This window comes from Primulina huaijiensis, chromosome 3 (genome assembly GCF_012295235.1).
Source record: "Primulina huaijiensis isolate GDHJ02 chromosome 3, ASM1229523v2, whole genome shotgun sequence".
Lineage (NCBI taxonomy): Eukaryota > Viridiplantae > Streptophyta > Magnoliopsida > Lamiales > Gesneriaceae > Primulina > Primulina huaijiensis.
Window position 1 is genome coordinate 26,539,072 of NC_133308.1, and position 13,305 is coordinate 26,552,376.

A 13,305-nucleotide genomic window follows, 5' to 3' on the forward strand; every position below is an offset into this window, starting at 1 on the left:
AGACATCAAGCTGTGATTTTTTGTTCCGCTGTAAATTTGTGTGCCGAGTGTTGTAATGATACGAAAACGATTTATTATTTTTTCCCCAAAAAAAAATTAGTCTACACTTATTTCCTCACATCCTCCACGGTGTCATGGATAATGCTACAAATTGACACACGACTCAAGTCTTGTGTTTTCATTGAAGAAACTTCCACAAATTTGGGCCACTGAATCGGGCCATCAAAAAATTTGGGCCTCAGTCACGGCCCACCGCGCGTGGCACTCCATCAGCTTACCGGGGACTCTTCGTTCCTCAACCGCCAAATTGAGTACAAAAGCGACACCTTCTCTCGGCTCAGTTCCTACTCCTACACACGTAGTAGGGGCGCGCGCGTTTCAACGAGAATGAGAACCAGAAGCCAATCCAAGCAACCACAATCGACGGGTACGTCCACGAATTCCACTCCCAAGCGCACACTATTTGTTTTGTTTTTGGAAAATCGATCTTTTGATGTCCGATTGTTCTCACAAAGGCTTTTAGAAATCCATTTCAGGATTTTCAGTGGAATATGTACCTCTCTCTCTCTGTGTGTGTTTTGAGAGCCTAATTGCGGCTTAGAGTCTACAATTTCTGAACGGTGGAGCTTAATAGCGTTTTCTGTGTTGCTAGGTGAGGAAGGAGCAAAGAAAACCCGTCTTTTATCAGATATCGCTGATGATAAAAGTGAGTTTATTATGCCCATTTTACTATAAGACTGAATTTAGAGGAGTTTTTGTTATGCATTACGTTTGATTTATAACTGGGAATTTTAAATGGTATTTCAGAGACTCTTTTGGATATATCTGGAGACGCGGTGACAAAACTTTTAAGAAGAGTTAAAAAAGGGTCTAACAAAGAAGATGATGTTTATTTGCGGCTCTGTGAATCTGCAGCTGAGGTATATTTGCTACTGTTTTGGTTTTTTGGCGATGGTATTTGTCTGTTACTCACAACTAGTGATAGTGAGGCGCATGTTTCTTGTTCCCCCCCTCTCCCCTTAAAAAATGACAATAATGTTTGTCGGTTTATCAAGTAAAAACATAGAAAGATGAAGGAATGCATGATAGAAGAAATGACAGGAGAAATTTCATTTTTTTTTCTTTTTTCAATTTGATAGACAAAAAGTTGAATTACTTTTCATTAGTGGAGTTGAATTATTTTTATTTGACTGTTGTTTGGGTTGTGCTTTTATCTAATACACCAAATAAGTTTATAAACGGACATCCCGCTTAATAAATAGTGATAGATTATAGTGGTTTACTTCCTACTTCTTAAACATTTAGCACCCGCACAAAACACAGAGAAGACTGTTGAGTGTTGACTATATATCTTCATCTTACTGGGATTTTATAAAGGAGCATATGTAATATGTTGCTGTCATTAACTATGATACTTATGAATACCAACCCACCAGATTTTGTGTGTAATCAAATACTGAATCTTGAAATATAATACTACATATGAAGGAATTGGAATTGGAAAAAAGCAAATGATTTTAGATTTTGAATATTATGAACAATTGCTGAAGATTTAATATTTTAATTTAATGTATGTGTGATAATTACTTCCTACGGTCTAGTGTGTATGAGATCGATGGGATATGCCGAGTGAAGATGGGCATTCTTACATCTCATCTTTTAGCTAATTCAATTTGGCAATGTCTCTACAAAATTTTGATACCATCTTTAGCAGGGAATACAATTAAAGGAGAACAACAAAGAATTATTGGATAAAACAGGAGGAAAGGATACAGCAGACACTGATTCTTGTGGAGGAGATGCAATCGAACAATATTATAATCTCGATGAGGAATATGAAGATTCTGACTGGGAAGATGGTTCCATTCCTACATTATCTTCATCAAAAGAATATCAAGAAGATTTAGTCAGTGGAGTTTCAGTTGAGTTTGATGTTTCACCTGGCTTGGCTAAGCGGAAGTCTGTGCGAAGAGCCACTTCAGAAGAGAAGGTAGTGTATACAATTCGAATATAAGCATGAAGTCATGAACATTGTCTTTAAAAGGTGGACTCATTTACTTCCTGCATTTTTATATCTAATCTTGTTTGATTTCAGGAAGTGGCTGAGATTGTCCACAAGTGTCATTTGCTTTGCCTGTTAGGAAGGGGAAGGTTGATTGACGGTGCTTGCAATGATCCTCTAATCCAGGTCATTATCTTTTCACCCTCTCTGTGTTTTTTTTCGGTGGCATCTTTGATGCACATCTTTATGGCCAGGATGTATATTTACTATTATATGAATTATTTCTATGTTCAACTTATACCATTGTCCATTCAAGCTGAGCAGTTCTGTGAATGCGGTCTATCAAGTGTCAAAGAAGTATGTGGTTGTGGCATTGACCATAGTATTGTTTGTCCACTTAATGGATAAGCGATTAATGGAGGATAAATTCAATATAATGTTGAGCTCAAAGGACTTAATACATGGTTGTATGAACTGTTGAAAGATCAGTTACAGTCTCTTTAATTTTTTCGAAGAACTCCTGGCTGTTTTAACCCATTGTATTAGTATTTGAATCCTCTGCATTTATGCTTCCATTTATTTCATAGAATTAATCTAAGAACAGAAATATCCTCATGTGTGCTATGATTTCTGATGCTATTTACCATCTGGAAATCAAGTTCCGAGTTTTCTTTCTTTCTTTTTTTTTTTTTAAAGTACATTGTAAAACCACATATTTGAGGATGCATGCCATTCTTCACGTCACTTATTTTTCCAGTGGTATTGGCAAATAAATTGGAAGAGTTTTGTATCCCCAAAACCGCAAAATATTGGCTGCCTGGAGCCTTTAACTAAGGCCTGGGCCAAAACATGCCATGGCCATAATTGAGTTGCTGTAGATTAATTATACCTTTTTTGGATGGAAAGAATATTTGTTTCCATATTTACTTTCAATGGTTTAAATGGTTAATTATATTGGAATATGGTATTGTGCTAAAAAATTGATAATCGAACGCCACTATTAATTTTCTTCCTTTGGACGAGATTGAAATTTCACGAATGATTTTTCATGAATGCAATGTAAATTCTGTATCATATATTTTAATTCTCATAGTCCTTCTCTGCCTATTCTTTTCTTGATTTCTCTGTTTCCCTCTTTTTTCCACAATGAGATAAAATATAACATTTCCCTATATATTTCAGGAGAGAATACATAATATTTACATATTTAGACTCTAAATATGTACTTCCAAAGCTAACCTCAATCTTAATTTTAAAAGACCCTATGAAGGTTAATTTCGCAAATTGACCATTAATTTTCATTTTGAGCTCCAAATTTATACACTGCCAGTTTCACATGAACCTCAGATTTGTGTAAAAAAAGGATATGAAGCATGTATCGGAATCAGCCATATTTCACACGTTTATTTCTATTTATTTATAAAGATGAAAAGAAATTCATAAAAGCTACGTTTTGAATTTGAAGTGCAAACTTTCATGAATAATTTAAATTCAATTAAAATTAAAAGGACGTGAAATAATTTGAAAAATGCTTAATATGCTGAATGATTGATAACCAAATACTATTCTATTTTAAAAATTACAGTTTTATTAGGAAGTATTTTTTTACTCAACGAACTTGCAAGTAAATCTTCTGTTTTCAAATGTAACTTGAACAAAAATATAAAATAATCATTTTATCAGTATTTTAATTTCATATTTTTATGCATACATACAATGTTTGTCTTCATGAACTAATTTGCTGTTGTTTTGACTAAGAAGACCTCGACCATTGCAGGCTTCTCTACTTTCTCTTCTGCCAACTCACTTGCTGAAGATAGCAGAGTCTCCAAAACTTACAGCTAGTCATCTGTGTCCACTTGTCAATTGGGTATGACTATGAGCTTTCTAGCACATGTTTGTTTTTTTCCCGTTTGTAGGACTTTATAGTACTTTTCTGTTTTCTCTGCTTGTTGTCAGTTCCACAATAACTTCAGTGTATGTAGTCCAAGTTTAGCTGAAAAGACATGTCATTGCGCATTAGCATCTACTTTGGAAACTCGAGAGGGTACTCCAGAAGCGGTATGCTTCTACTCTTTCTATTTAGATGTTATGTAATATCTCTCTCTCTGGCTATAGGCACGCTACTTGAAGAAACTCAGTATTGAGTTAGCAATTCTGTAGGTCTATGTAGAATGTGATGACAAATTTTAATGAGTTCCTCATTAAAGTCATTTACAATGTATCTGCCAGAGATCTTCCAAAATCGATTTTCTAGCTTTCAGAACTTCATGCAATGTGAATTGTGTTTTTTTAACTCTGGCAGCTTGAATTTGAGTTCATTAGGGAACTTCATGTGACCATACACCAGGGACCAAATTATGCACCCAAGGTGTGCTATAGCTTTTAGCTGAATCAGTAAAATAGAAAAAACAGAAATTCTGGAGAAAAGTTTCCATATCGTGTTTATCATAAAATTTTGGATGAATCTGTAAATTCTGACTAAATCTAGAATATTTGTTATGCGTTAATATTGACCTTAGTTGCAAATTTTTGAGTGTACTGTATAGTAATGTTATGCAATTTGCGAGTCCTATGGATATATAGGATGTGGTAAAAGAACATAGGATACAATGCTCTTTTTTGTAGAACCATTGACGTAATTGATTATCCCTCCTGAAGTTCCGAGATTAGTATTTTTACTTTCTGTTTGATGCTCATATTGTTTTTTATCATACTTTTATCCTAAATTTTAGGGTTGGATTTATGTTTTTTTTAATGCTTGCTATTGAGTGAAACGATATTAAATATTGACTTTGACAGTCACTTTATTACTTCTGTTGCAGGTTGTGGCTTTATGTGTAGCCTTATTCAGGGCTCTAAATCTGACGACTCGGTATGCAATTTTTTCATCACTGGATGTCTGATGCTACTTTTAGTTTGTTACTGGCCTCCTTTTCTTGTTAGGTGTAATTATGAGGTTTTTATTATGTTTATTCCATGTCTTTGTGCATGCGATGTACAACTGGTGTGCATGCATAATTTTGGCCTCTAATAAGTCCAAAATTCTTGTTAACTTTAGCTCTAGCTAATACAATTGTTCGCCTGTATACTCACAGAGGCGGGTGTGATTTTTCATTCCTGAAGTAAAGATATGAGCAGAATACAATAAAATGTTCGAGCAAGATCGGGCTCTAAATTTTTCTTAATATTTGTTTCATTTGTGCTATAATCTTTGGGTCCCCATATGATCCTTTTGATGACCTTTAGTCTTTAATCTTATGTAAATCTTCGTTTTCAAACTCTTGAGCATTAAACTTCTTGTTTTTTTCAGGTTTGTCTCCATTTTAGATGTGATATCCTTGAAGCCGGATGCAGACAAATGGAAATTTGCTGCTGAATTAAGCAAGGGACAGAAGAATATTTTTAATTCCTCAACACCAATGGTGGGTGGACCAAGCTGTTCATCTACTCTCTCTCTCAAATCCTTATCAGATGTCAAGGAGAGTGGTCAGACTGATGCAAAAAGCACCAACATATCTGAGACAGAAAAGTCCAAAAAGCACATAACCAAATCCCAAGTTTCTCGAATCACTAGTAAACCAAAAGAAAAAATGTTGGATGAATTAGTCTACAAAAACTCATATAATGCTTCTGAATCACGCGATGTTCAGGTTGAGGGATTGAAGAGAAAAGGAGATCTAGAATTTCAAATGCAGTTGGAGATGGCACTCTCAGCCACTGCTGTTGAAAGTTCTAAACACAGCATGACATCTACTGTGTTGGAATCACCAAGCACTTCTTCAACTCATTCTCCACCATATAGAAGAATGAAGAAAATCAAACTAGAAGAATCTCAAACTTCCTCACACGGAATATCTACAGCTATTGGATCCAGAAAGGTGGGAGCTCCCATTTATTGGGCCGAGGTATTTTGTGCTGGAGATAATTTGACTGGAAAATGGGTGCATGTTGATGTTGTAAATGCAATTGTTGATGGAGAGAGTAAAGTAGAAGCTGCAGCTGCTGCGTGCAAAACATCATTGAGATACGTTGTTGCTTTTTCTGGAAATGGGGCTAAAGACGTGACACGCAGGTTAAAAACCTTCGAAGTGTTTGATTGTTGAGCTATATCTTGACCACTAGGTTTTCTCCTCTTAAAGTAGTAAACTATTACTCTGTATGAATGTGTATTGATTCTGCTTACTTTATGTGGAGCATGAAGTCGGCCAGTGATAGCGTGGTTGCATAGCAGCAAAATTTTAAAGTATGATATTTTGAAGAAAAGCTACCATAACAATGATTGGACCAAGTGGTTACTCCAAAGCCTCTATCTGATATCAATATCATAGTTTCAGATACAGTAATTAAGTATAATATGAATTCATGTGTGGATTATAAAATAGATACTAAAAGTTATGCTTAAAAATATGTGTATTAAGATATATTATAATCAGTTAGTAGGAAATAGTTACATGTTAATTGTTAATGTCCGTAGATTCTGATTTACATAGGTATTATGCGGATGCACCCTGTCTTACTAGGTTGTCTATTGTTTAGGTGCTATGTAAGTTGAAGGCTTCTCGTCTTTTAGGATCCCTTGCTAGAGGAACTTTATTTTATTCATCTAATAATCCCTCATAGAATAAATTCCATTTTTCACGAAGATTATCATTTCAGATATTGTACTCAATGGTACAAGGTAGCATCACAAAGGATCAATTTGACCTGGTGGGATTCTGTGTTGTCACGATTGAAGGAGTCGGAGTCAGGTGAAACTGGTGGCACTGTCAATTTTGGTCAGAAAGCTTTAGGTGATGAGAAGGTTGAACCATCTGTATTAGCAAATCCAAATAATGGATGCGTTCTAAATGCTAAAGATTTAGATGGAGCGTCTGAAGAATTTGGTGAGAAGAAGGCTGTTGATTCCTGTATAGAAGCCTCGTTTGATGCTACTTTGAGCTCTCTTGAAGATATGGAATTAGCAACTAGAGCACTAACTGAACCACTTCCCACCAATCAACTTGTATGACAAGACACCATATGTATATAATCCAAGTGTTTTTCTTACAACTATTAGAAATAGCGGCTAACATAGTTTTTATTTCCTGTAATTTATTTTATCAGGCTTACAAAAATCATCATTTATATGCGATTGAAAGATGGCTTAAGAAATATCAGATAATTTATCCCAAGGGACTTGTGTTGGGCTTTTGTTCCGGGCATGCTGTATATCCACGCACTTGTGTCCAAATACTTCATACAAGACAGATGTGGTTGCGTGAGGGGTTGCAAGTCAAAGCTGATGAACTTCCTGCTAAGGTCTGATATTGTACTGGAATTTATATTTGGTCGATTCACCTAGTTTGATTAGCTTTTATGAGTATGTGTAAGTAAGTGCTATATTATTTCAGGTTCTGAAGCGCTCTATGAAGCAACATAAAAAGGAAGTGGCGGAAGACATTGAACATACTTATGCCAACAATGAAAAGAATATTGATCTATATGGGAAGTGGCAAACTGAACCTTTGTTGCTTCCTCATCCAGTTAATGGGATTGTTCCTAAGGTAGATCTATTTTTTTATACTGTGATGAGTTTAGAGGATTAGATCATTGACGCATGCTTTATTAATTGTGAATGAAAAACATAATATTAGATTCCCTATGTTTTATATTCTCCGAACCACATTCTGAGTGATTGTTTAGGAATTCCATTTGGTACACAGGAAATAGTTTTCTTTCAGTGAGGATATTAGCACTCATTTTTTATATGAAGTCGAATTCCAGGTGATGTCAGCTGAATCTTGTTTGGTTGGCAGGGGCACATGGTTACATTAACCCTGTTTTTAGCAGCCTATCAGGAATTGGTAACTTTAAGCAAACTCTGAATCTATTTAGCACCTATAATTTGACGTGCCAAAGACCTATTTTTAAATATGTTAGTGCCATGTATCGAAGTCAGCTGAATTGGGAGTGAAACTTGAGTATTTAGAATTGTCCTATATATGCTCTAACAAATATTTATCTTCAAAAAAATTTTATGCATGATGCGATTTGCTGTAACCAAAGTGAAAAACATGTTTACAGAACCGGGAAGTTTAATACATTGTTAAAGCTTATCTGCTAAATATGTTTCTACGAAGTTTAGATTATATCTTAGTGTTAGTTTTTTGTTCTTGCTACGCTGCATCGTGATATTGAGAGACATCATTGTAATTCACCTTTTGTTTTGTCGGGAGATCTAGTACATCATAGCCTTATCCTAGATTATACGACGATAAAAATTTTGCACTTATTTTGCATTTATGAACTGCTGATTTCTATATTCTACTTTGTAGAATGAACGCGGTCAAGTGGAGGTGTGGTCTGAGAAATGCCTTCCACCAGGTACAGTCCACTTGCCTTTTCCAAGGATACAACCTGTTGCGAAAAGGCTCGGTATCGATTTTGCCCCTGCTATGGTTGGATTTGAATACAGAAATGATCGATCCTTTCCCATCTTTGAGGGTATTGTTGTTTGTGAAGAATTTAATGATTCCATTCTAGAGGTAAATAACAAACTATCAAATTTCGATTGTTGTGTTACTGAATATTCCTTGACAAATATTTATATTTCGGTATGTCATGGAATCTTGAAACCTTAATATATGTTTGTTTGATAAAGTCATTTAGTCATCATTGTTGTCCAGTTGCCACCTTGGTAAAACAATTCCACCCGAACGAATAATTTCATTCTTTGCTGTGTTTGATGATCATTATATTTGTTAGGCATATGCAGAGGAGGAAGATAGAAGGAAGGCTGAAGAGAGAAAACAGGACGAGGTACGGGCACTTTCAAGGTGGTACCAGCTTCTTTCTTCCATAGTCATTCGGCAGAGATTGAACAACAGCTACGGGGAAGGATCAGCATCACAAGCCTCTTTTGACGTCCCAGCACCTGGTGTTAAGTATCATAAATTAGCTGTCAGTACTGAGAAAAGCGATGATTCTCCAAGATGCCAGGAGCAAGAAATGAAATCACCCGGAAACCATGACCACGAACATGAATTTACTTTAGACGAGCAGGCATTCAATGAAGATGGCTCGACAAGAGTGAAGCGATGCCGTTGTGGATTCTCAATTCAGTTCGAGGAATTGTAGAGCCCTGCTCCTATGTATAATTCTGTAGAGCTCTACTCCTATGTATAATTCTTGTATTATCATAGTTGTAAGAGATGCTTGTGTTGTTAGTTGCTCAATCTGTGCAGAACCAATACTTTGGTTATGTTCCCATGTAATTTTTGAACCAAGGTTGTGCCTATATGTTGTAAATTATCTCAAATTATCCCATAATAATCCTGACTCGCTTAAGCCGTAACAAACCATGGCTTGAGTTGGGTCCGAGTTTTCACACATCGCCAACGTTTGATGGGGGGTCGGGCCGGGTGGGTGGGCCGTTTGAAGCTCTCATGATCTAGTTGCGTAGTATAACGGGGCGGTGATTTTCAAACATTAATGTTTCGACAAATTCAAGAATGTTACGAAATCGATGATTGTCAAGAATCTCCCACCATTAACTGTTAAATTCTCTACTCCGACGTGGGTTCACCATAACCAGCTCTTTCAAAGGCACCCCCGACTGCTACTCCTCGAAGAACAATGCAGCAAAACTTTTCACAACCTCAAACAGCTTATTTCCTACGTCTTTGTTTCAGGCCTTCATCGCAACTCATTCGTAATGAGCCGCCTTCTTTACACGGCTTTGATCGAATTGGGAGACACCAGTGGGGTGGAAAGTGAATTTGGAGTTGGGCTTTTTTATCAAATCAGAAAACCCAACATTTTTTCTTGGAATACAATGATTAGATATTACGGCGCATTTGGTGGCTCGCGAAGTAGTGGGATGGCTGTGCGTTACTATATGGAAATGCTCAGCCATGAAATGGTTCCCGATAGATACACGTTTCCGTTCTTGCTTCAGGCATGTGGGGCTACTTCTGATTTGCATTTGGTTGAGGAAGTTCATTGTCACGTTATGAAGTTGGGTTTTCATAGTGATCTGTTTGCACTAAATTGTCTTCTAAATGCTTATTTGGTTAGTGGGTCTACGATCGAAGCATGGATCCTGTTCGATGAAATGGCTGAAAAAGATATAATTTCATGGACTAGTTTAATATCAGGGCTCGTCTCTCTGTCCAAAGATCGTGAAGCACTTCTTGTTTTCAAAAGGCTTATGGTGGATGATTGTGTCCCGTGTCCCAATCTTGTTACTATGGTCTCTACGATGTCGGCTTGTGGCAATTTAGGATCAGTTACCCTTATGAAATGTATGCATTCTTTACTAGAGAAGGCTGGATGGGTTGAATCAGATACTTCTGTAGTCAATTCACTCATAGATGCTTATGCGAAATGTGGAAATTTATGTTATGCGAAAGAAGTTTTCGATGATGTTGAAGATATGAAAAGAGACTTGTATTCGTGGACTGTAATAATTTCTGGTTTCGCAATCCATGGTCGAGGATTAGATTGCCTAAACCTGTTCTCTCGAATGGAGCAAGCTGGCAGGTTTACTCCTGATTCAGTAACCTTTCTTGTGATTCTTTTTGCATGTTCTCAGTCTGGACTGGTTGAAGAAGGGTTACGTATTTTTGAGTCAATGACAACAAGATATAGGATTAAGCCTAGTCTTCGTCACTATGGATGCATTGTTGATCTACTGGGCAGAGCCGGGATGCTTGAGCAAGCTCATGAAATTGTTGAAAACATGTCAGTGGAACCTAATCTGGCCATATTGGGATCACTACTAAGTGCTTGTCGTCTTCAGAATAATTTGGAGTTGGGGGAAGCTGTTTTAAGAAAGATCGATTTGCAAGAGAGGGGAGGATCAACTGTTATTTTGTCGAATATGTATGCAAATGAGAACGAATGGAACAAAGTCGCACTCATAAGGAAAGAAATGAGAGGAGTGATGCAGGAAAAGCCCCCTGGTAGAAGCTTGATTGTTGTGAAAGATGTTGTGCACGAGTTTGTAGCAGGAAATAAGATCACCCATCAAGAAATGGAGCTGCAAATATCTCTTGAAGGATTGGAAAATCTTACTAAATCACAGTAATTTAATTTTGATTAACTCATGATATCTGAATCCTGTCATTGGGTGAGTTCAGAAATTGTTTATTTAATGTCTTAGGCATAGTTTCGCAATGTGACCGCATAAAGGCATTCGCCGCATGTGTAGAATCAGAATGTGCATGCGTATCACTAAACATGCACAAGGTTCCATGAGAAAAGTTATTATTAGCATTGACGAACATCTTAAATATCTAGCGAACATGTTTATATTCAGAGCTAAAAAAGTTAATTATATGACAATTTTAACTTGACTCAGTAAGTTGGCACTTTTCTACCTCTTAAAATCGAAAGTTAAGGTTCCAAATTGTAAGAGGTTTCCATATTTTTTTCAAATGGTCTTCTGTATTGTAAAAATATTCTATCAGAAAAGATCGACAGAAAAGAGATCGACAATCTTTTCTATTAGGATTAATTGCCTTTTCAAGTAATTCACATTTGACTTTATTCCTTCAATTTATGAACCACCGCTTAGCCGAAGAAAAGTCCCAATGGAAAGTGGTTGAAAAATAATGACAGGAGAAGTGGCAACAGCAGACCTGGACTCCTGTGTTTGAAATGCCAAACAAGGAGTGAAATTTGAAGCAAGCATGCCTTATGATTCAATGTTTGGATCGGGTGATGACCACAGAGATTCTGATTTACACACACTCAACAAAATGCTATCAAGAAGATTCAGTGACTGAAGGCTCGTGTGGTAAGCTACTACAGAAGATAAGGGATAAGGTAAATTATGCATTGCTCCTTAAGCACGATGAGATTAAAGAAAAACCTTAGCTTCCTGCCTTGTAATATATAGGAACTGTTACAAAAGCCAGTTTCTTGGCAGGAAGTGACTGAATTTGTGGGCAAGTCTCAATTTGTTTTGGGCAAACACAAAGAAGGTTTGATAGTTGATGCTGGAAATGAAAATCTGATCCAGGTATTCTCCCTGATCTGCTGCCTCTTTCGACACACGGCCTCATTTGTTCTTGTGGTTCTGTTTGAGATTTTGCTCTCTAGAAATGACTTCTCAAGCTGAAAAGAGAATTTCATCCTCGTCTTGTCATATGATATGACGAGTTATTTCCTCCCAGAGTTGAGCCTACAGAAGCTAGTGAGGAGTGGCGACATTGTCCCAGTACTTCCTCTTCCAGTTGCTGGAGTGAGATGGATCCTACTTATCATACTGTCGACACTGCATGATTTATTATTCCTTTTTTTTTTTCCTTTTCTTTTAGCGTAACTCCAAGAAAGGGGTTTGGCTGATGACATGCAATAATCTGTGTGATTCAATGACCCTTGCTTTAATCTTGTTGATGATCATATGTCATCCAAGAAGTTTATCGATGGATTTCTGCAATTGAAATTTCCGAAACAAGAATAATGAAATTTTGTGAATATTCATTTAATTGATACAAATAATATCTATTTTAGCAAAAATATTTAATCTTCGTGTAATTAAAAAAATGAGTAAAAAAATTTATTTTAATAAATTTATAATTTATCTATAACTAACACATCTCGATAATAATTTATGTTAGCTTTATCTGTATTTTAGAATTGTTTTTTTTAAAAAATCATATCACCACTAACCTAAAATATTATTATAAAAGAATATATTTAAGTTTTAACATAATCTCTAAATATTTCACACAGATTTTATTTTACACAAGAAAAAAATATGTATGCGCACATTGCTCTTTTACAAACAAATATTCGCTCTTTGAAGTAAACTGAACCACAACGACGACTTAATTAAATATGTGGATGATGTTTGGTGAAAACAACTTTTGGTAAGTTGGAATATTGGATCGGTGTTTATGGTATCTCATATACTTTTTTGGTTGGCAATTACCAAATTTTCATAAAGTCTAATTAAATTTTTTATCTCTATTTCTACCAAAATATATATTAGGTGATCGCGGCAGTTCTGTAGAAAATTTACATAATGAAATATTTTTTTTATTTTTAAAATAAAAATAATTAATTTTTTAAATTAAAATAATAAGAAAGAAAATAAAATATAAAGAAAAATATGATATATATCTATACTATTATATTAAGTTTGAGACATTAGAGTAACTAACTTTAGTGTCATGGTCTGTTTTAATAATTATATATATTAATAAAATGTTAAAACTTTAATGTAAGTTATATGTGATTCAGTGGATAGAGTCATTGTTTATTAGAAGTTAAGTTATAGGTTCAATTCTTGCTGAGTTCATTGAAAATAAAAG

General features: G+C 35.7%; 2 protein-coding genes across 7 annotated transcripts; both read left to right on the forward strand.

Annotated features, from left to right (window-relative positions):
- Nucleotides 1-286: 286 nt before the first annotated feature.
- LOC140974162 (DNA repair protein RAD4) lies at nucleotides 287-9,295 on the forward strand. Of its 3 annotated transcripts, none has more exons than XM_073437451.1 (14): nucleotides 287-427; nucleotides 653-706; nucleotides 808-920; nucleotides 1,712-1,990; nucleotides 2,096-2,188; nucleotides 3,780-3,872; nucleotides 3,962-4,063; nucleotides 4,828-4,877; nucleotides 5,316-6,077; nucleotides 6,662-7,007; nucleotides 7,109-7,303; nucleotides 7,396-7,548; nucleotides 8,320-8,529; nucleotides 8,750-9,295. In XM_073437451.1, exons 1-14 carry the CDS (start codon nucleotides 388-390, stop codon nucleotides 9,119-9,121), a joined length of 2,862 nt encoding a protein of 953 aa, XP_073293552.1. In that variant the 5' UTR covers nucleotides 287-387; the 3' UTR covers nucleotides 9,122-9,295. The 3 variants fall into 3 exon arrangements, with proteins under 3 accessions (XP_073293552.1, XP_073293553.1, XP_073293554.1); XM_073437452.1 differs by having other exon boundaries at nucleotides 1,715-1,990; XM_073437453.1 differs by having other exon boundaries at nucleotides 1,730-1,990.
- A 116-nt stretch (nucleotides 9,296-9,411) lies between these two features.
- On the forward strand, nucleotides 9,412-12,436 carry LOC140974165 (pentatricopeptide repeat-containing protein At5g66520-like). 4 transcript variants are annotated; one of them, XR_012174737.1, is made up of 2 exons: nucleotides 9,412-11,812; nucleotides 11,886-12,436. XR_012174737.1 is itself a non-coding variant. In XM_073437455.1 (2 exons), the coding sequence occupies exon 1, from the start codon at nucleotides 9,510-9,512 to the stop codon at nucleotides 11,070-11,072; it is 1,563 nt and encodes a 520-aa protein (XP_073293556.1). In that variant the 5' UTR covers nucleotides 9,412-9,509; the 3' UTR covers nucleotides 11,073-11,114; nucleotides 11,562-12,436. The 4 variants fall into 4 exon arrangements, 2 of the variants coding, with proteins under 2 accessions (XP_073293556.1, XP_073293557.1); XR_012174736.1 differs by having other exon boundaries at nucleotides 11,916-12,436; XM_073437455.1 differs by having other exon boundaries at nucleotides 9,412-11,114; nucleotides 11,562-12,436.
- Nucleotides 12,437-13,305: the final 869 nt, after the last annotated feature.

What these genes read in the sequence shown, in the direction of transcription:
- LOC140974162 (XM_073437451.1), top strand. Translation starts at nt 388, where the DNA reads ATGAGAACCAGAAGCCAATCCAAGCAACCACAATCGACGG. An exon ending in TGTGTCCACTTGTCAATTGG is followed by an intron (nt 3,873 to 3,961) that starts GTATGACTATGA and finishes GCTTGTTGTCAG; the next exon opens with TTCCACAATAACTTCAGTGT. An exon ending in GCTCTAAATCTGACGACTCG is followed by an intron (nt 4,878 to 5,315) that starts GTATGCAATTTT and finishes TGTTTTTTTCAG; the next exon opens with GTTTGTCTCCATTTTAGATG.
- LOC140974165 (XM_073437455.1), top strand. Translation starts at nt 9,510, where the DNA reads ATGATTGTCAAGAATCTCCCACCATTAACTGTTAAATTCTCTACTCCG.